The sequence below is a fragment of the Carassius gibelio genome, chromosome A23 (genome assembly GCF_023724105.1).
Source record: "Carassius gibelio isolate Cgi1373 ecotype wild population from Czech Republic chromosome A23, carGib1.2-hapl.c, whole genome shotgun sequence".
NCBI lineage: Eukaryota > Metazoa > Chordata > Actinopteri > Cypriniformes > Cyprinidae > Carassius > Carassius gibelio.
Window position 1 is genome coordinate 24,345,863 of NC_068393.1, and position 22,770 is coordinate 24,368,632.

General features: G+C 37.2%; 1 protein-coding gene and 1 long non-coding RNA gene across 2 annotated transcripts; both read left to right on the plus strand.

Moving 5' to 3' along the window:
* Positions 1-840: 840 nt before the first annotated feature.
* On the plus strand, positions 841-13,842 carry LOC127945138 (general receptor for phosphoinositides 1-associated scaffold protein). The gene is made up of 8 exons (XM_052541734.1): positions 841-1,289; positions 4,935-4,987; positions 5,695-5,749; positions 8,305-8,407; positions 10,075-10,168; positions 10,765-10,831; positions 12,130-12,196; positions 12,549-13,842. Exons 1-8 carry the CDS (start codon positions 1,077-1,079, stop codon positions 13,076-13,078), a joined length of 1,182 nt encoding a protein of 393 aa, XP_052397694.1. The 5' UTR covers positions 841-1,076; the 3' UTR covers positions 13,079-13,842.
* Positions 13,843-15,307: 1,465 nt separating this feature from the next.
* LOC127945157 (uncharacterized) lies at positions 15,308-19,991 on the plus strand. Its single transcript, XR_008150534.1, has 2 exons — positions 15,308-15,628; positions 19,603-19,991. It is a non-coding gene; the product is annotated as an uncharacterized LOC127945157 (long non-coding RNA).
* The last annotated feature ends 2,779 nt before the right edge of the window (positions 19,992-22,770 follow it).

Genomic DNA, 22,770 nt, shown 5'->3' on the forward strand with positions numbered 1-22,770 from the left:
TTGGTTTTTGAAACAAGTTCCATAATGTCATAATTTGCTTCAACACTAACCGCATACGAGCACTAGAGGGAGCCATCAGTTTAACTCATTTTACACCAGCCTGATCAGACACTGGGTTCAAGTGCCAAGCTTCATTTATATATATATATATATATATATATATATATATATATATATATATATATATAGCAATTAGTTGTATATACTTAAAAAAACTGTATATGATAACTCGTGATAATCCAATAATTAATATATATCAATATTAAAATAGCTCAATATCTTTAACTAAAATATTGATGCTATTGCTTTATTATGTAGGGGTTTAATCTCAAACTTAAGTATACTCTGTCTCTGACTGACCGCTAACGATGTGTGATTCTTATTCGTGGATTAATAGTTGTTTTGAGTTGAATCTTTTCAAAGATTCGGTAAAGAGAACAACCAAAAAACGTATTGGAATAGTACTCGAGTCAACAACTTGATTCATCGAGTCAGTGAAACGCTGAGTCGAAGGCTGTGGCTAAAAGTAAGTTTCTTTCATATCCAAACAGCATAAATATTACGAATGTACTATTTAATTAACTCGCATTTCAAAACCTCCGACTTGGTATAAATAGTAATAATAATAATCATGTTTACAAGCGTACATCATGATGTGTAAGACTCGCTTTTTAGTAAATTATCCTTGATAATAGCGCCTATTAAAAGACTTAAATGTAATCATAAATAATACTATTTATACTTGCTAAACAGTTTCACTTGGCTTCATTGTTTGGTCAAAACATCGCTTCTGTGCATGACAACCAATCACATCGCGCCAATGGTGTGGCCCCGCCCCCTTGAAGGTTTCAGCGTCTCTCCGATCGCCTGTTCCCGCCTCATTTTCATTTCCTTTACATGTGCGTTTCGAGTCTGTCCGCAGATGCTGCTGCTGATACTGAGCTAGAGCTGGGGATTGTTGCACGTCAGAACGCTGGCTGGTGGAGAGTGGGTGGCTTTTCACCTACAATCAGTACTTTTCATCTCTCACTCATCTTTCATCTACTGTTGCTTTCTTACTGAGTGACACGCAGATAATGAAAAATATGACTTTGCGACGCGTAAAGAAGCTTAACTCGAAAGAGCCGGACAGCGGTTCTTTGTGTCATGACAGTGGAGAGATCTACTTAACGTCCTCCAAATCGGACAGCTGTGGGACTGTGGACCGTGGACCCTCAAACTCCACTGAGGTTTATAATTACAAGACCCTCGCTTACTCTGGAGGGACCCTACCGAGGAACTTTAAAAAGGTTAGAGCATTTCATTTGAACCTCAAGATTCAATTCGCTGTATTTGACAAAGTGTTTACATGTACCATGGCTAAATATTAATGAAAATATTTAGCTATGTGTTAAGTACATGTGATTGTATTTATCTACTCTTGATTCCCTTCTGGGGGAAAACATGTTTTAGTCCAGGGTAGGATGATTTGTTGGTCTTAGTCACCCAGCCTATGATCAAAAATGTGTTTTGGTTGGTTTTAAAGGCAATTTTTAGAAGGTCAGGTAGGGAGACCATCTTAAACTACTTAAGACCAGCAAACCATCTAAGGCTGGGTTTAGAGCAATATTGGCATTATTTCAGTCTGATTTGAGTTCAGATGCTTATTTTTAATGCTTAGAAAATCTTGATCCTGAATAATCTTAACCCATTTCTTGGCTATTGCAAGGTTGTGTTGTAGTTTTCACAGCATGTTACTGAGTTAAAACTGAACTCATAATTCATCTCTAATGCTAATAACAGCTACTGGAGTCAAAACTTGAGAAGTAATATTACATGTTTGCCTCTCTTTTATATCTGCCCTCTATGTATGGACATCTTGAATACATTGTTTGGTTTTGTCTGGACTTAATTAGGCACAGAAACAACTTCGATTAGAACCAGCAGTGTGCATACAACACTCAAGTCTGATTAGTCTGAAGGCACACAAGTTGAGCTCCTCCTCTCTTAATAGCTTTTATATGGATGTAACATTATAGAAAGACTGTTTCTCAAGCCTGGTCTTGGAGTAGCCTTGAACTGGACATTTCGGTTGTTTCTTTTAATTAAATACCTGATTTATATATATTATTGTCAGCTCATTTGATGATATGAACTGGGTATGAGATATTCAAAATATGCAATACTCAAGTACTCTAGGATTAAGAATCACAGCTGTGTGGGGCTAGTTGAGGCAGTTAGACTCAATTAGACTGATGTCCCTGTTTGAGTCTTGTCCTGAATGGCTCATGCAGTTGTCACCCTTTGCTTGGCATGTAGAGAATTTCTTGACCTGCGCTCATTCACACCTGTGCATCTGTGACCATCAGTATGTGACGGCTCCTCTGAAGAACCTCATTTGATTGTGTACGTGTGAGCAGTCATGGAGAACTTTAGAAGTGGTTGCACTTGTTCATTTTCTGCGTGACCCTGAATAATTATTTTGCATGCAATACATGCAATAATTCATATCATGCCATTGAAAGTAGAGATTGACCAATATTCAGACAACTTTTACTGTTAGATAGCACCCAGAAATGGCATTGCATCACTGTGAGAAAATAACTTTATTCATTGTTAGCATACTACCTCGGACCTTGTGAAAATGTATGCTCAGGTTTGTTGTTGTTGTTGTGGTTGTTTGAGGTTGCAACCAATCATTATCTGATGAAGTTTTTTTTTTTTTTTTCCATTTTAGCATTATAAGCTAAACAGTGACCCCCCACCCCACCAAAAAAAAGGAAAATATATTTTCCATATACATTTATAAAAACATTTAACTGTTAACAATAATAATAAAAATAAAATACATTTTCATATAAATTATATAAAAAAAGAAAGAAAGAAAAAAAAAAAATATATATATATATATATATATATATATATATATATATATATATATATATATATATATATATAATATAAATAACACAAATGCTAATTAGATTTCAATTTAAATATCTGAAAATGTTTTGATAATAATAATGTTAATGAAAATGTAATATTTAAATATCTGAAAATTATTATTAGATGGATAGATGCACACACATAGATGGTATTGCCAATGTCTAGTACAAAGTCTCCAACACTTCCTTCCAAATCCAAAGAGAGACATAAATCTGCTGGTCAATTCTTCAATGTACTCTTGCTTGGCAAAAAAAGTTGTTCTCTTGGGTTTTGACCATACGGATGTGTGTCTGGGTGAATCTGGCCCTTGGGTTTAGACACACTGGAGTGTGTTTCATTGTCACTCGTGGTGTAAAGTGTTTCCCGGTGTGTTTGGACCACCCACACGCAGGTCTGACTCCAACAACTCTCTTGAGTAACTGTAAACAGCTCGTCTCTGATGAATTCTGGGCCTGCTCTTTTACAGTCTGCCTCCTGTGTGGCCAGCCGGGCCATTTTATGGATCCTGGCCAAGTGTCCGGGGCAGTGAAGTCCCCTCAGGATTGTCTGTGACCTTTGTGGTGTGGAACTGAATTTACAGCAGAATTGAAAAAGCCTGAGTGGCCAGGGGTCAGTGTGTTGGTTGGTTTGACCGTGTAATGAAATGGCCTTTGAAATTCAAATAGGTCTGATATGATCTCAGTATTTCCTGGTAGGTGTTTGGTGTTTGTATTAATACTACATCTATAATCTAGTATGTGTTATGGCTCTGATATTCTTAAAGGGATAGTTCACCCAGAAATGACAATACTGTCATTTATTTACCCCATCATTCCAAACCTATATGACTCTTTCTTCTCTGTGTTTTGTTTTAGGTGTTTTTTTGTTTGTTTGTTTTTCTTTGTTTTTGTTTTAATGTTTTTATCCATATATTGAAAGTCAGTGATGTCCAAAGTTTTGAAATTTGAGGGTGAGTAAATGATGACAGCGTTTACATTTTTGGGTGAACTATCCCTTTAAGAAAATGTAGCTGTTTACAAATATGAAGTCTTTTGGATGTGGGGTAAAAATATAAAAATGATTTGAATTAGGGCAGAATGATCAACATTTTTTCAATTTTAAGGTCAAACACAATGGCTCCTTGACTGCCACTTTACTCAAAGCTAGCCAGCAACATTTAAATGTTTTTTAATTTGCCGAAATTAGTCTGAAACAATGCTTCCTCACAGTGGAGTACTACATGACAAGTTTTGGATTGTAGGGCAGGTTTATGAACAGCTCTCTGTATCTGGACTCCTACACTTTGTGTGAACGCCAGACCACAACAGGGTATTATGCGGCAGAGAGCTTTGCTACTCCATCCAACTGCCCCCGAGGGACCCTCTTAGTTACACGGAAATAAATGAAGTCATTGAGTGGGACCCTACGACAATTCTCAAAATGTACGAAGATAAAGAAAGGCAACATTTACTAGCTTTCGAGGGTTCGTGCTCATGTAGTCAGAAAGTGCACTTTGTGGGAAGCTGAAGTTTTTAGGGTCGATTGAATGGGCGTCTGTAAGAGCAGGCATAATATGAATGAATTCTTATGTCCTTCATGCAGTTTAGGTTGGGTTTTCAAGATTATCAGCCAGAACATCAGTACAGCTGTTAGCACATGACAGAACTTGTATTCACCAACCTGGACGCATCTTAGATCTCCTTGTGATAATTTCAGAGACGCCTACAGCGATAAACCTACCTAGTCTGGAGATAAAATAAGATCAGAGACCAAACCAAAGAAAGCTGCGACAGTAATGGTTAAGTGAAAGCGGCAGACAAACATGCATTTCAGGTTATATCGGTGATGTCATCCAAGCTGTTAAACAGCATGTGTGTGTAATGACCCTATTGCAGAACCTACAGCTCAGACTTTGGGAAAAGACCTGTTGATCAGGGGGCAAATATTCCAAAGGTCACAGACACTCATTCTCTTTCTCTCTTGATGTCTTCCTGTTTTTCTCTTCATCATCTCTCTATCTTGCTGAACAGAATGGTGGGCTGCAGAAATGGAAACCCCTTTCGCACTCTCCAGAACCACAAAGGTGAGATTGCCACTGCTTCACAGATTTGTTTGGGGGGTACATGTATGTGTCATTGTTACTTCCTTTTAATACACTTTATTTATTGCGGCTGTCATGGAAACGTCAGACCCTTGTCTTTCACACCTTTTCCGAGGTGTCATGGAAATAAAAAATATCCGCCCTTAAACATTCTTTTATTCTTTAGTGTATGCATAATTCATAATTGCCTAATGTTGTATGAGTGCATTAATAAAAACACGACTCTTGTCATGTCATGGTATATTGGACACATTTGAATCCCGAGATTGCTTAATAATCTAGACAACTACTTTTATCCCAACAGAAGTCATCTCCGGTTTAAAACTCACCTGTGCCATAGTCAATCATACCCTGACGCCGTTGTTATTGAGAATTGTAGAAACACAGACTGTATAACAGTGTGAAACCGAAAGCGCACAAAAAAAAACATAGTTTGAAAATGAGCTGTTCAGATCCAGTGTCACACCCAGAATTTGTTGTTTTTCAATCCTTCAAAACATCAACATCATGCGGTTGATTATGCATTTCCTCAGTGTATCGTTCATCATCCATGTTCTTGTAAGCACTGACCATCAGTCAAGGTCATAGATTGAGACAAAACCACTTAGAACAACACTTTCCTTAGACTGTCTCTGTGCAGCAGCCCCTTTTTTTGCTCCTATTAATAGAATTTTGACATTTCCTTCCAGGAAAACTGTGATCCTAATGAAGAAAGAGAAGGAGGCCTTTGGCTTCGAGATCCAGGTAAGAGGGATTTAAAACTCTTTGAATTCATTCAACGTGTCTGAAATGGTGGTAAAAATGTAAAACCTTTCTAAGATGACTTGGTTTGTATGTACATGTGGGTGGGCTTCTCAGAATTAAAGAAAAGTAAGACCTTGGATGAAGGATCTATTCATGGTTAAATAGCCGTTATCTTTATTTGACCTCATTTTGACAGAAACAAGTATTAGCTAAGTGTGTAATCTAGTTGTAGTGAATCCCTCTTGGTGTGAGAACCTGCTCGTGTTCAATTTTCACTTTATCAAAGGCCAGTTCCTCAATGTGGAACCGATTATGAACTCTGCATTAGTAATTATTTATCCTGCTTCAAAGCAGTGCGTCATTTGTTTTTTTTGACGTGTACCAGATAGCTAGTTTATATTTAGGAATGTATAATAGTTCAGATGCAGGATGGAGGACCCCTCCTTTCCTGCCATGTCCTCTAGTACAGGATATAACATCAAGTTTCTGTCACATGAGAGGCGACATTTTAAGAAATGAATTGTTTTCTAGGATGGCGCGCTGTAAACCACATTGTTTTTGGAGTCTCTTAGCAGCGGGGATACGGTTGGCTTGTATCTACTATGTAAATATGTCTGTACTTTGCATCTCCCGAGGCCCTTAGTGTCTCAGAGAATCGCGTAAGCAGTTGGAGTGTGTGGGAAGAGGAAGGAAACCGACGATTCCAAACATTTGAAAACACTTTGCAAATGATTCCCATTTCAGAGATGTTTTCTTCTAAATGTGTGTTTATTGGGAGTCCAGGCCATACAATATTGCAATGGGTATAGATAGTTCACCCAAAAAGTTTCTAAATGAACCGGCTTCATAATATTTAAAACCATATAACCTTTTCTTTCGTTTGAATTTTATTAAAATGTAATTACGTTTTTAATTTGAATGAGAATGTCAGAGCTGATATTTTTTCATTCAATGAAAGTGAATGGCGACGCATTGTCAAGCGAGATTTTCATTGAATATCGACTGAAATAGCTAAATGTTAATTGAATGAATGGATTTAGAAGACTTAAATTATAGCACACAAGTCATATTGACTGCTTTTTGGTGCTTTTTTTGGCAGTTGACAGCCCCAGTCCCGAAATCATTTTCATTGAACTGGTAAAGAGCAGCATTAGCATTCTTTGAAACATCTTTTTTTGAGCTCTACTGAATTAAGTCAGTCATTGGAGTTTGTAACAACACATGGGCGAGTAAATGACGACAGAACGTTCATTTCTGAGTAAACTTTCCCTTTAAGGACAGCCTTAATGAAGAGTCACCCAGATTTAGTCAGATTCACCCTTTCTTTCTGACAGAATGAGGTTTAACAGTATCCTCGGCTCACGAAGCTGTTAACCTCAACAACAGCCTTGGGTTTCAGTATGGGCAATAAGCAGCTTCATCACTTATCCTCAAAGCTATTGAAATGAGGCATTCATACGCATGTTACACTCAAGAAATTGTCATTCATCGTGAAAGTGAATATCGTGAGAGCGTCTGAGAGCCACAGTGTGTTTCTGTGGTGACTGATGAAAACATTGGGCGCCACAGCAAACATTTGGGTTCTACACACGTCAGGAAACTGACAGCAAAGTGAGACACTCATTTCAATTTTTTGTACACATCCATGAACCAAAGTACCACTGATACCAGAGGCACCAACATGCAAATGGCTTCAGTGTATCAGCATTTGCGTTTCACAATGAGCTACTTATTACAGTTAGAATGGAAGCAGAAGCTGATGTTTTGCATCTCGACAGAACAGGAAGAGACTGTTTTAAACTTCTCTCACTGTGTAGAAGTGCATGGTGTTCTTAACTCATAGTATGAATACTCTAAAATATCTCACACCACTATGATATGTTATAGCCACTACCAGTTGCTAGTCCACTGAAGCACTGCACAGGATTTTTCTGGTGCAGGATACATTTTATTGCTACTTGTATGTAGGTCCATATATATATATTTGATGTTTTTGCAAACCACTTGGCCTATGAGGTGTTGTGGATGTATTCCTTTTTGACTGAATTTCATTAAATATAATTTCATTAAGAAATATGCCACATTACAGAAAGAAAATGGGTTTTTTGACACCAAGTAAACTGTCTGCATCTATTGTTAACTCTCAGAAATGGTGCTCAAATGTAAACTGCTGATTAGCCAAACATTTTTGTAAGCCTCAGCCAGATGCATGTACTGTTCAAGCATTGCAAATGGCGTGACTGGTTTATCAAGGATGTTTGCATGTGCGTAAACCACCTGGAGCCGCCCCTCACGTTCAGCTTCTTTTACGCTGTTGACTCTCTCAGTCAGTCTTTATGAAGCCATGCATGTCAACATTCTAGTCATTGAGCACATTATGGCGTCAATCAGACCTGATTTAGCAATGCTATGTCGAACAATAAGCCACGGCTTTTAAGAAAATGGCACACCTTTGTTTATTTTGGCATGCTCTGATTGCATATCTATAAATAACGCTACCCTCTGCTAAAGAACCAGCTTTGTTTACAGTCTGTTTTTTTTGTGTGTGTCTACAGACATATGGGCTGCATCACCAGAGTGAGAACTCGTTAGAGATGTGCACCTTTGTTTGCAAAGTCCACGAAGACAGTCCTGCTAAATTTGCAGGCCTTAAAGTCGGTAAGTGTGCTCACATTAACACCACCCTTTATGTTTGCTCAGTAATTCGCGCTCTAAACCGGCATTTGACACAGAGGCTAGAATATTCAGAGTGATCCTTGGGGTCATAGGGAGTTTGTTTTAAAGCCGCCTCCATCTACTTCTTGAAAATCCTGTTTTGTAGTAAAATGAGTCTGTGAATTGGAGATGTTGTCAGTCTGTCAACACCATGACAGTTGAGTGGCAGCCCTGCTGTTTTAGCAAGAGCAAATATCAAAGAGCAGCACCCACGTACACTGTATATGGATTTTTACTTTTTCAAACTGTAAAACCAGATACTGCCAAGTCACTCTGGCTTTTTTGTTTTTTTGTAGGCTGCACAATTATATAGTTTTATTTATATATATATATATATATATATATATATATATATATATATATATATATATATATATATATATATATATGAAGTCTTATGCTCACCAATGCTGCATTTAATGGTTCTAATTTATTTTTAAAATTCACTTTTTCTTTTTTTTTCTTTTTTATATTTTATATTTTTTATAGAGCCTAGCTCTATAAAAGTATTATTTTCTTTCAAAAACATGAAACATGCCGGAAACTAAATATGCATTTATGTATTAGTTTCAGTCCTTATATAAACTTGTTAGCTACTTTTATTTAGTGTTTAGAGAACAAGTTGACCAGTAGAACAAGATGTTTTTTTCTAACATTGCATCTGTTCCACTGTCCTATAATGCCCTATTCAGGTCTTTATGAATTGTTACCTCTTTCTAGAACTTTTAATTGTAAAATCTGCATTCTTTTCTGTAATCTTAAAGAGAACAAACAGTTCTGCATCTTAAAATACCAGCTTGCTCTGTTCTGGGCTCAGTTGATCTCCTCCGGAGTCTGAAATGTATCAATTAGGTCTCGTAGATAAACTGTTGTCAGATCAGAAATAAAGAGGAACTCCTACTCAGTGTTGCTGTGCGTGAGTGTTGGTTTCGCTTCCTGCATTCCCTGCATGCTTTGCACAATTGTCTGTCTTCTTTGGCCTCTCAAAAGCACATGACCTCATTGTTCTTAGGTCGACAAGAAAACCCAAAACTTTTCTATTATTTCATTACATTATCAATACACATGCAGTCCAGCCCTGGCAGATAGGTCCCAAAACACTTTAGTAAATTATCTTCCCAAAATCCTCCAGGTTGAGTTTTGTAAAGGAGAAAAAATCTAAATGGTCACGAAGAGAAAATATACAAAGGATGAGTGTATAAATCATGACAGAATTTTTATATTCATGCACATGTTTAGTGAGTAGAGTGTTAATGCTGCCCTTTTCCATACAATGAAAGTGGATGGTGACCAAAGCCCCATAAAAGTAGTCAATGCAACGTGTGCATTACATCTCAAATGTTCAAAACCATTTAACAAACTGAAACCGAATGCACTGTCTGAAAATGTTTTCTATGAACTCTTGTTTTGCTGCCATGGTCAATCACCGTTCTTTGTAAGTGTGTGGACATTGGATTTCAAAATAAGGGTCTCCTATTGTTTTCCTTAGAGTAAAGAAAGCCGGGTTTCAAAATAGTGCTAAAAGAATAAAAATGTTGCACACAAAATGTTAGTATACTGTTTCCATTCAGATCTGTTCTCAGTTTAACATTCTTCTCTTGGGTTTGTAGGAGACACAATCGCCAGCGTGAATGACACTTCTGTTGAAGGCTTTCGGCACAAAGAAATCGTCCAGCTCATTAAATCATCAGGCAACAGCATAAGGTATCTACATAATCAATGTTCTATCATGTTACTTTTTTTTTAATTAGCGAAATTGACTCTTTCTCAAAGTAGAATGGAAGTTTTAAAAGATTAAATTAAATTGAAGTTGTTCCGTCTTTTTTTGACTAGCATGAAAAATTAGATCTACTTTTACTTGATTGGAAACACACTCTCCTTGCCCCTGTTATTTCCTGTTTAATAAAAGATGAAAGGCCAGTGAAAATGAACCTCCGTTTATAAAGTGTGGAGCCCAGTGATGTGAACCACATGAATGTGTAGAAGTTCATGCCTTCCCTCTCCACGGCTCTTAACCCAATTATTTCCACTTTAAACATGGGCTTATGCTGTAAATGAGAAAGTTTACAGCAGCCCTGTAAAAAGAAGATTGCTGCATATCATGAAATGATATACATTTGGGGGAAGGGGAGTGTGTATTACCACTAAGCTGATATTCAGACAAGTTGTGGTCTTAAGTCTGTTTTAAAAACCTTTTTGACTTGGAGTGTTTAACAGATCGGGGCTTTGAAGTCTAATACCGCACAATATAGGAAGTGACTTTGTCATGCAATGCTGTGTTATTTTGTTTCCGTGTCTAGGCTAGAAACCGTCTACAGCGACTCTATACGAAAAGCAGAATTGGAAGCACGACTGCAGTATCTAAGGGTAAGTTTCTCAAACAAAATGTAAACCGACATGTTCGTATCAAGCAGCATGTTGTCTACAATACAGAGACGTTTACAAGCGTTGTAATGTAAGCCCAGTTTAACACACGAGCACTAGTGCTGACCACACCTGTTTCCTCTCGCACCCCACCTGTTCCAGTTACAGGCCAGTCCTAATCCTCACATACCACAGTACAGCTGACACAGCGCTGGCCCGAACAAAGAAGGCACATTTTTACATTCCTTAGGACATTCTCATATGTGAAAGAAAATGCCTAGACCATAAAATTTAAATACAACTATAATACGGTTTCATATTGGTTGTCACTTCTGTGGCATTTGAGAGACCTGTTTTGGCACAAAGGCTTTTGTCGGGGAGTTATTTAAATACAAACTAAAACTGATGTAATAATAAATATAGATGTCAGACAAAGTTAGAGGGTCTCATTACAATGACAAAATTATTTTGTTCATTGAAAGCTGAAACGAAGTAAACCTTGCACTTTATTTTATTTGTTATTTTTATTAATTTAAAATATTTAAATTATTAAAACTAAAATAAAAAATAGAACTATTCAAAAAAAAAAACAAAGATGACAAAACCTCAAAATAGACTAAAACGTAAACTGAAAAACTAATTCAGAGTACCGGTATTAATAAAATCTGTTATGATTTGTAAATAATACTAAAATAACCCTGGCCCACTGAAAGTTAATCTTAAAAAACACTAATAATTGAATAACACTGTTCAGTTTAATCTTTTGCACACCATAAAATGAATATCCATTTTTCATACTGTACATTATTGTGATGCCTAAAACTACTTCTAGCATTTAAAGTAACTGATTTTAGTTTTTAATGCTTTAATAGAATTTTTATATCCATTTAACAGTTTTCTGTGAATAACAAAAATATACGTATCTGCTCTTTGCTATATAGGTGCATCCCTGGAAAATAACTCCTTATGAATTTAGTTTTCTTTTTATTATATCAAATTCAGGAAAACAACAGATACAAACCATCAAAATGACAATAAACACAACATTTGATTTAATAATACCATTACAAACCAACTTTTTTTTAATATGATTTGATATTGAATTAATGGCCGTGCACAACAAAGAACTGTGACAAAGTTGCTTGTGATGCGAATAGCAGTGACAGAGAACTGAAAGCTGTCTGACCTCGCCAACCACGAACTTCCCTGTTCTCTATGATGATGATAGGGAAAAAATCTATTGAACAGAGCAGCCGAATGACACGTGAAATGACTCTTACGGTCTCTTTTTGTCTCTCCAGCAAAACCTCTATGAGAAATGGGATGAATACAGATCTCTTATGGTGCAAGAGCAGCGGCTTGTGCATGGTAAGTTTTTAGCACATGATAGCGATCTAACTAAACCAGACCTCTGAATGATATGTCCCCAACTGCTTATGAGCTTGTTTCAGTAAGGTCGGACGGCTGACATTTCAGCACTTCTGCATGTATTTGCATAACACAAAATACTTCCTGTTAGCACAGTGTTGTGATAGATGATTTATGAGTGTGGTAGATGAAGAGAAACATATTTAAAAGCACAAGTTGTTTTTCCAGTGTGATTAAAGATCAAACTAAATCCCCGACATACTGTAGCAACATAATACTTTACTAGCCTGCAGTATCTCTTAAAGGATCTCCTTTAAAAGGTTAATTTAGCTATCCCTTTTAACTCTCCCAGGCATCGTCATGAGTGATGTGGCTATGTACGAGTCTCTGGAGTCAGCTGGTGTGTACGGTAGTCTGGGAGCTCCAAGCCCTGCAATCATGCGTGCGTTACTTGGCACCGGCAGCACTGGCAGCACGAGCAGCAGCGTCAGCCAACTCAGTGCCGCCACAAATGAAGATGACCCACTCTACCAAACCTGCATGTTCCAGGGGGAGCGTTCCAACAACGCCAGCAATGACGAGCTTGATGCGAACCAAGAGAAGACCCAAAGCGGCCGTTCACGACTCATCCGACCCGCCAGCGAGCTCTTTCCTACAGCCAAGACCACCGTGACCCGTAGCGCCAGCACACGCAGTTACCTGAGAGGCCCGCCGTCATCATCATCATCATCGTCGTCCTCTGTGCCTAACGGAGAAAAGCAGCAGTGCGGAGGGTTCAGCACACTGCAGCGCAAACCCAAACAGAAGAGCTTCAGGCGGAGGCTGTTGAAGATCATTCCCGGACTACACCGACCCATGGAAGAGGAGGAAAGCAAACTGTGAGAAACAAAGCGAACTGAGATTCAAAGACACACTTAGCCAAAGACTACATGTTTCAAACGAGTGAAAAGGAAACTGAAGACCAAAAGTTGAGGCCAATATAAACCAAAGAATCCAGTGATGATAAAGTAGTGTTTTCATCTTGTTTCCTCAGAAAAATTGAGAGCCTGTTTGTTCAGGTTGATAGTCATTTTGAGTGGGCCAAAAGTTTAAAAGCCTTTTCTGTTGAAATCTGAATGCAAAACATTAGCAAAGATTGGTCGGGCAACTTTAATATTAGTTATAGATTTGAAGTATTCCAATTCATCTAAAATGCTGAGAGTAGATGTGAATCTGTTTGTCGCTGGAATATTGTTTATAATTCTGTAACAAATAATATGACTGTTAACAAGGCTCAAAAATGTGGACCAGTGTGTCTTAATCACTTTGTCAACTCTTTTAACTAGTTTATTAACATTGTCTAACTTTATTTCCTGGTGCACATTTTGCACGTAAATCAAGAAGCATATGTTTGTACATATTTTGTTAATGTTTAAGTTATTTATTTAATGTTTATTTTTCTTATTTTTTGTGTTTTTGCCTTTTCTTTTTGTAGTTTTGCTAATTGAAGATGTACAAAATGAAGGATTTTTTTTATTATTCGATCATATTTGAAAATACTTTAGGATATTTAATAAGTGCCTTTTTGGCGTGTATGTGTAAATACGTTTTTTTAATTGTTTTGTGAAATTGTAGATTGAAAATAAAAGTATGGTATTTTCCCCTTATTTCTCTAGAACATTTTTTTTTGCTCAGGTTATTTTCCCAGAAGTCCACCGTAAACTCCCTGCCATTTGAGCACAAGTGTGTGTGTTATTGCGCAGATGTCTTTGATTTCTTTACAAAATATTTTTCTATGCACTTACGATACCAACAGTTCGTACTAAAGACTCTAATGTGCTTTCCTAACCTCAGAAACCACATATTATGGGACAGAGACTGTGTATTGTAGTATGAAGGGGTTGGTTACATTCCTCAGAGACCTTCAGTGATGTCAAATTAATTCATTGTAGGGAATGTGCGGATTGCTGTAAGGAATCAGCATTGGAATGTGCATCTGAAGAGAAACCCCAGGATTCCTGGCCAGAAGCCTCAATTCTCTTCCTTTAGGTCAGAGCTGAACCCTTGCCCTCTGCCAGCGCACACAAACATAATCCCCCAGGGTGCTTTTACAAGACACAAACCGCATCATCACCCCAGTGTACCGCTTGACCTTCCAGGTCACAAAATACTCCCCCTTCTATTTTCTTTTTGCTCTCTTTACGTCGTTTTCCTTTTTGTCTGACTTCACAGCCGGTGCCCGTTACGTCCGAACCTCTTTGGATGGTCGCTGGTATCAGTTCTGCATAGTTCGCTGTGTCTTGATTAGCTACTGTTTTGTCTTTAGTTACAGAGACGGGTTTGTGTAACTTGTCAGCTGAAGACGTAATTGGATTTTTAAGCAGATTTCGAAAGGCTGAAGTCATTTTATGCCATGATGATTGTTTAAGAAAAGTCTGAATGCATAATTAGTTAGCAGACAAGGGGCCTCAAAGCAAAGCCATGAATGGGCCTTTTAATAGTTGGGCAAAACAACGGGCTGACAGTGGGTTGTGCGCAATTAGCACAGCAGGAGAGATGGGAGCTTTGTAGAGATGGGACACTTAAGTGTGCTCATATGCATATTTATCGTTATGTGTTAAAAAGTTCCCCACACAGATTTCGCTCATTTTCAAGTTGGTCACATTAATTAGATGTGGAGACTAACAGAAAGCTGCTTGGTTTGATAGTGACTTCTGTGTGAGTTATGATTTATGCATTGCTACCCTACTGACAATAACTAATGGACCTTTTAAAGCCTGTGAAATTTTTTAAGTTTTGCTCATGTGGATGTTTGCTGTGGTTTGATCTATCCACTATCCTAAGTGTTAACCGTTAAAACCATGTAATTTGTCCCATACCATTTGTGATATGGACTGATACTTCGAATACACACTGGCTTAGTAGATTTTTTACACAACTCACATGGGGTATTTGCATCAAAGAAGCAACATGAGGCATATCCGTTGGCCAGAATATCAATTTCAAAGACTTGAGTGTGGACCGCTTAACAAACTCAAAAAGGACGTCCTAGAAAACCATGTACAACACTTCAGCAATCGCAATATAATGCGGAACCAACCACCCACAATCTAGTATCATGACAATTTGACAATCAAAAAAGGAATTTACGGGGCGTACGCACGTATATGTCCATATTTATGTGCGACCCTTTTTCATAACTAAGATTCGGACTTAAAATTATTTTACATTTAAAACAAATTCAGAAAAAACGCAATATAAACTTAGACAAAAACAAACACGAAGTTGTGCGGAAAGCCCTTATATGGAGATGTTTGGGCGCGTTCTATGCAAATTACTACATGCAGTCACACGCCCCCTCATTTATAATTCACCAACACTGAACAAAGAGTAGGAGCAAGTGCTTGTGCGTATGCACCTGTTGGGATTCCTGTGGAAATTTTGCACAAGAACGTAAGTATGTGCACATAAATACACAATTTATATGCAGTCATTAATGAATGAGGCCACTTATCTTCAGAAAGTCTATTTTACGTCACATAGCGGTGTTTGCAGAGTGTTGCTAACATGGAAAACGAAGTCAGTAAACAGAACCAAACGTCATTTTGGCTTAGGCCTGCACCAACAGTAAAAACAACACAAATTTTACTCAACAAGGAGAACATTTAGTAGAAAACCAGTTTAGTTCATGCGCAACGGCTTTTGTCCCCAGACGTTACAACTGACATGCAAAACTTTGACGATATTCCAGTTTCTGGCTATCACTGCATGACTGCATCTTTAATTCCTTGTTTCCAAGCCCCACACAAAACAGTATGTGTCTATGTTTTTCATTAGAGTTTGTTAAATAATAACTTAAATAAGAAGGGGCCCAAATGAATCGAGCTTCTTCAATGCATTATATTATTCTGGTAAAACTGACTTTGTAGGTCACTGAAGTATTTTGAAATAGTTTGTACTTTAAAATATAGACTTCACATAAATTAAGAACGTTTTGCTGGTGACGGATGGTTCTGTTTGCCAACATCACTATGCATGCAGCCATGTTTTGCCATTACTATTTTGTAGTCTTAGCAACTTCTCATTTATGTGAGTTTGAAATGTAACAAGTTATTTTTTTTCACTGTGCAACGGATCTTGGTGCTTCCGCTAGCCTTTTCACACCCATCTAATGAGTCAAGCTTAAGTAGATATCAGCAAAACTGACCCATGATCAGTGTGAGATGTTAGTTTACTGTCCGTTATTGCAGGAAGTGAATGTATTGCAGACTGGTTGAAATCTATTTTAGTATGTGTGTGTGTAAGTGTTTTACGAATAATGTTAAATATTAATAGCGAAATCATGACAAACATACAATCTTTTTTGCTTACAGTGTATGCAAAAGAATATTGTAGCAATCCATAAGTGTATTTTTGTGCATTTAGCTAAAGAAGTTAAATGGATTGTATATGGCATCTTGTGTGAGCATGTGTGTGAGAGAGATACTCAAGTCACATGTGCAGACAGGATGTGGTACAGAGATTGCACAGGAAATGCATCACAATGCAATTCTGCCTGGTAAAAAAAAGACTGTACAACTCTTTCCAGAGAAAAAAAAAAAGTTTGTGTTATCTTTTATTCCCATTTGAAGGGGATTCACAGGAAACTACATGTTTCGAGATTGAAATCTAATTCAAATCTCTGTTCCACCTGAAAAGTTCCCTGAATGAAACCAGACATGTTAATACATCACTTGATTATTTTTCTACCACCATAATTACAAGCAATCTCATGGGAATTTTTAATTTTTTTAGTTTACTTGAGTTAACCTGCATTGTTCCTTTAGTTGGATATGTTGTGTTTGGATCCATAGTGAAATGCAATTTAATCTAGTTAAATAGACTGTAAAAAAAAAAGTGAATTTACAAATATAATAATAATAATAATAATCAAAACTAATACCATGGGGGCCATGGCAAAGGCAGGATCCTTGCATTTTATTTAAAATCTATATAAATGTAATTCCTAACTGTGAATTAAACATTATCAGTATAAATATAAAGCATTATCAGTCTGCAAAAGTGAGTGTGTATGTATGTCTGTGAAATGCATTGAGTTTATTAATCTGTAAAGGAAGTGTTGTTGAAGGACTCAGAACCAACATAAAGCACTTTCCTAACGTCTATCCAAGTTCTGCATCGACTCACTGTTTCCATTCACGCACACAGTGGAGTACTTCCAGCTTATTGCCTAGCTGAGACAATATTCCCTCTGTTTACAGGGTTTAATATGATGTTGCCTGCCCTGGCAGGTGAGTAAATAATGGCCTCATATCAAGTGCACACATCCAAAAAACGCATCTGTGTGGCTTTGTTTTTTTATGCCAATGGGGAATAGACCATCTCTGTGTTTTTGTTGACTAATGGATAATGATGTGGTGATTTTGAAATTTTTGGTGATGTATTTCAAGGTTGATAATAGTTCTCATGTACTTTGCAAACTATTATTCAGTTCCCCAAATCTACGGTACTCTTGTATTTCAGTGACTCAGACTGTAACAGGTGCGTTAATTAACGTTCCACCTCTCCACCTCTCCAGACTTTCTTTCCTCATGGAATAGTGAAAAAAAGGGTCATCTGGACTATAACGTGTCTGCTGATAGCAGAGATTAAGAACTGGAGTAGAATAGACAGCTGCGTTTTTTGCAGAACTCAATGGAGTAGGTTAAGAGCAACCAGCTAACAAAATGGGAAACTCTTGAATTCATATTAAACCCTGCATTTGTGACCCAATACACTTATTAGCATTGTGTGTGTGTGTGTGCAGGTGAAATATCTTAAACCAGGATATGGAGGCCATCGTGGGGTATTTAAACAGAAGACTATCTAAATTACACTCCATCCTGTCTTTCAGCCACAGAGTTAGTTCCTCATTTTCATCGGTTTTATGATGACAGAACCTCTGATAGTGGCCATCTGTCTGCCAGTACAACCGTTTTTCCTCTCTTCTTTTGACAAATGTTTGTCTGGTGCTGGTAAATCAGTGTGCACCTGGTTAAAAGATCATATTGATTGCCAGAGCAATTCCAAGGTCTATTTCCATGACCGACTTTGTGACAGGAAATCCATCTGACCAGAAGTTATATAATAATTACCTGGCTTATTATGTGGAAAATATGTGTATCAATACTTGGGTGACACAGATTATAAAAGAGAATCTTGCTACAATTCCTAATTTTTATTTTTTATAGAAGGTCTCAAAAGAAATGGCAGGAAGGGAAAGCAGGTTGTTATTTGCCATAACTAGCACTGATAAGCAAGTTAATTTTAAGTTTTTCTTTTGGAGCTAGAGGTCAATTTGCAAACTAAAAGGAGCTGTAAATTCAGTTGATAGATTTATTTGAGTGTAAACAGAAGTTTTTGGGGTCATTTTGACAAGGCTGATGGCACCAATTTGGAATGGGACAAGCATATTACTCCTTCTTTTAGTGTATAAGGAACTCCCGCATCTTAACTTGCAAAATAAATTGACTCCTGATGAAGGTCGTGTGACCGAAACATTGTGTGATTAAAAATTTATTTTGCAAGTTAAGATAGTGTGCGGGAGTTCCTTATATGTTGACACAACCTACCAGGTCTTATTTTTCTACGCACCTATTACTTACAGGTGTGCGATGGCGTTCGTTCACTAATTAACTCTTTCTGGTAATGTATCATACTATATTACTAAAATACTATTTTTGATCAGAAACTTTACGAGTAGTATGCTATTTCTAATTCTGCAAAACAGCCAAAGTCCTTTACTAGTGACTGTCCTGGTCCGGAAAAAGGACCAAGATGATAATCGCGAGTTACTGAAAATGTGTAGTAAAAAAAAATAAAAACTAGTCATATAGCAACACTGAACCGCTTGAGCACTTTGTTTTTTTTTTTCATAAATGGTGTTTTATTGGTGAAAGTACAAAACGTGCTATTTTCATTATTTATGACTCTATTATACATGTATATACCAAAAATTGCTTGCATAAACTTTTTTTTTGTTTGTTTAAAAAGTTTTTAAGTTAGTAGACATTTAGGCATGAACAGGGTTTATTTTGGTACCTCTCAGAGAGATCAAAGATACATATCGCCCCATTGAGATCAAAGGGAATTGTCTGTTTGTGTATGGTGAATGCTCGTGTCTCTTCTACAGGGAAATGTCTTTGGTAAAACCAAGGCACACTGTAACACTTTAGAAAGGATAGTATGAAATAATATGGCCTTGCTGTGACTGGATTTTAGAACTGTACACTGAGATATTTTTTTTTAATGCTTTGTTGTTACTACGATCATTGTCCAAAAAGGAACATATTTGTACAAGAGGAACATGTTGTCCATCCAGGTCTCACTAACTGAAGGTTATTGTTGTGTGTGTGTGTGTGTGTGTGTGTGTGTGTGTGTTTGAACAGTTTAGCTCTGCAGGTCCATTCTGAAATGCTGGTAAGCGTGTTTATCAGGTCAGGATGTTGATTCATCAGGGTTTTCCAAGAGGCAAAGCCATCCTCCCATTCCAAGGCCAAGAGGAAGAGCGCATGGAACTTGGAGATACTGTACGTTGTTCCCGCATGTTTCCGAGTGTACATTCCAGATGAAGTAGGTCACCCTGCCCGGCTGCCTCTAATAACACTGCTCTCTCTCTGAATGATCACTGTCAGCCAATCGTAATGATCAGATGCTTCAATCAGCCAATCAGAAACATTAGACTAATCAAAATTTGTTATACAAAATACTTCAAATGTTTGTGGACTGCATTTTGAATGTTCGTGTCAAGGATAATTACACAGAAGAATGCACCAAATCTTTTTGGTCTTCTGTTATTTCGAGAGTTTCAGTGTAGTGGACTACAGAAGACTAGTATAAAAACTTCTTTGGACTAAACAACAAACATCTAACAGCGATAGAAATGACAGAGAGGCAAGACTGTGGAGCTCTGTGCTAAAAATTATTTTTATAATATTACAAATGATTTCGGATTTAAATGTTTTTGAACTGGCTTTTATTTGAACTGCCTTTTATTCATCAAAGAATCCTGAGAAACAGTTTCTACAATATAAACTGTATTGAGCATTTATAATAATAAGCACCAAATCAGCATACTAGAATGATTTCTGAAGGATCATGTGACACTGAAGACTTGAGTAATGTTTCTATAAATTCAGCTTTACCAGCACCGGAAGAAATTACATTTTAAAGTATTTAAAAAAAAAGAAAACAAGTTATTTTAAATTTGACTGGATATTTATAAATCGCAAGAGCGTAAGGTCATATAAGGTAAAAGAGATGTTTACTAGTATCAGAGATTAGATATTAGACAACATCAAAAACGTTCCCTTGTAATTGAAAGAGAAGTGAAACCTCTCTGAAAATCCCCGTTCAAGTGACATAATGTTATTGGTCAAAACGTGAAATATGAAAAACATGAAAGTGTTCATGGTGAATTTAAAAAGAAATAATGACGACAAGCAGCAGCCGTCGCACTGGAACAAGAAAGAAGTTCTGTGGTTTCTTATGGGCTGCCACATGTTTTTCCGTTTGCATGAAGATCTACATGATCTCTGCAGCCTGTCTGATTTAGACATGAGGTGGTTTGTCACCTCCGCATTGGTTAGTTACATCAGAATGAGCAGACATCTGATGTCTTGATGCCTGAGGGAGTGTTTCTGAATGCATATAGGCTAAAAGATTTTGTAATTCAGTGCGACTTTAATTATACATGCAAATAAAAGTCTCTCGTGAAACACAAAGAGGTCAAATAAGTTCCCCAATCCTCATTTCTTCTTCCACTATTAAGATCCACTTGGCAACTACAACCCTGAGTGAATCAAGGAAACTCTGAGACAGTATTACTATGAGCTGTACATTGGAGCAGCAGCATGAGATTGTTGGATGATGCAAGAAGAAAACAAACAAAGAGGAATTAAACACTGCTTGAATCAACATGAAGGAGTCCTAGATGGAGTTGTTTCTGGCTTTGGAGTGGAATCGGAGCTGTGGTGGAGGTTTTGGCTGAAGCAACTGCTCCTTTTCCTGGCTGAGCCCTTGGATTGAGCCTCTGCGCCTCTTCCTGACTGTTTTCCTGTTCAGCTCTGGGAATGCAAACAACCTGCACCCCCACCCTTTACTGCCTTCCCTCATTTGGATGTCCATAGTGACACCAAGTGTCCTATATTAAAAGTTATGAATCCTATCGTATCATATTTGATACACAAATATCTAAGGCCTATGAATTGTCAATGCAATTAAAGCTTTGTTTTTAAACATTCCATTTATTTCATATTTCAGGCTTTACAGGTTTAAACTGAGTATGACGTAGTACCTCATGTCACATTTAAAAATAAATGAAAGAAAATGTGAATGATATAAGTATTCTCCGCATTGCTAGAGTGTTGTGGTTGGTCCTCAGATCATTGCTATGCACTTAAGGTGTCATGAGTCATTTTTAGTGCATTGGTGTTTGCGTCAAAAAAGTCTTTGAAAGAGTCAGAATGATATCCTGGCCCATAAAATGACTCATGCCTTTTCTTTCATGCAAGCTTTTTTAATGTAGGCATCATAAGGCTGATCACTTTGTAAAGTAAGAGTGCATTGATGTTCGAAATTTGATAGCAATTACGACTAATAATAAAAAGCACAAAGAAACTGAAAAAGGTGCATGATTCACCAGTGTCAAATGTCGTCATGAAACAGATTGCTATTTATTTTTTCTCTTGATGTATGTTTGAGAGAGTGGGAAGTTTACCACCCCAGTGAATGTGAGTGTGGGCGCTATCAAACAAGGTCTTACAGAGGGACAATGCTGTTTGTGTGAGAGACGGAAAACAGGCAGAGTGGGAATCAAGAAGTCCTGGATCGAAATCACAGAGAAGAGGCCTTGTAATGTTAAACTTAAAGATCTCTTTTAAAGTGGTGATATATTTAGGAAATTGCACACAGGCCTTCTCTTCAACAATGAGCAATTTTGTCGAGAGGCTTTGCAAATTTCCACATTTCGATAAAGGAAACAGTTGATCTATGTTCTTTATAGGAACAATCATAGTGACAGTGAGTAACGTAAAGCATGTTGGATAAAAGATATAAAGAGATATAAAGTCATTGATATGATAAAACAGAATCGGAGACAAATTTTAACTTGAATGAAGAGGATTGTGGGGTGAATTTCATACACATGATCAGAGACTGCCCTCTAGTGGATCAATTCAATCAAAACTTCAAAGACGCCGACAGCTCAAATACTTTGTCATTATGTCATTATTTTTTCATAATAATATTGTATGGAAGAGCCAGGGACAATCAGCAAACTTTTAATTTTGTACAGAAAAATACATTCATACAAGTTTACAGTGAAATTAGCATTAGTAATTTGTAGTAAATGTAGTAAAACTTTACCTTTAAGAATGGTTCCTTACTAATATAAATGTAAACAGGCAGGAAGAAACGTGTTTAAGATGTAATTTCAGAAATGGCAAGCATAAAATAATTCAAAACATATGGCAATGGATATGGAAAGTTCCTCATAACTAAAATGCTTCTCTATATATTTGCTGATTGTGTGTTCACACTGTGAAATCATGTGACAT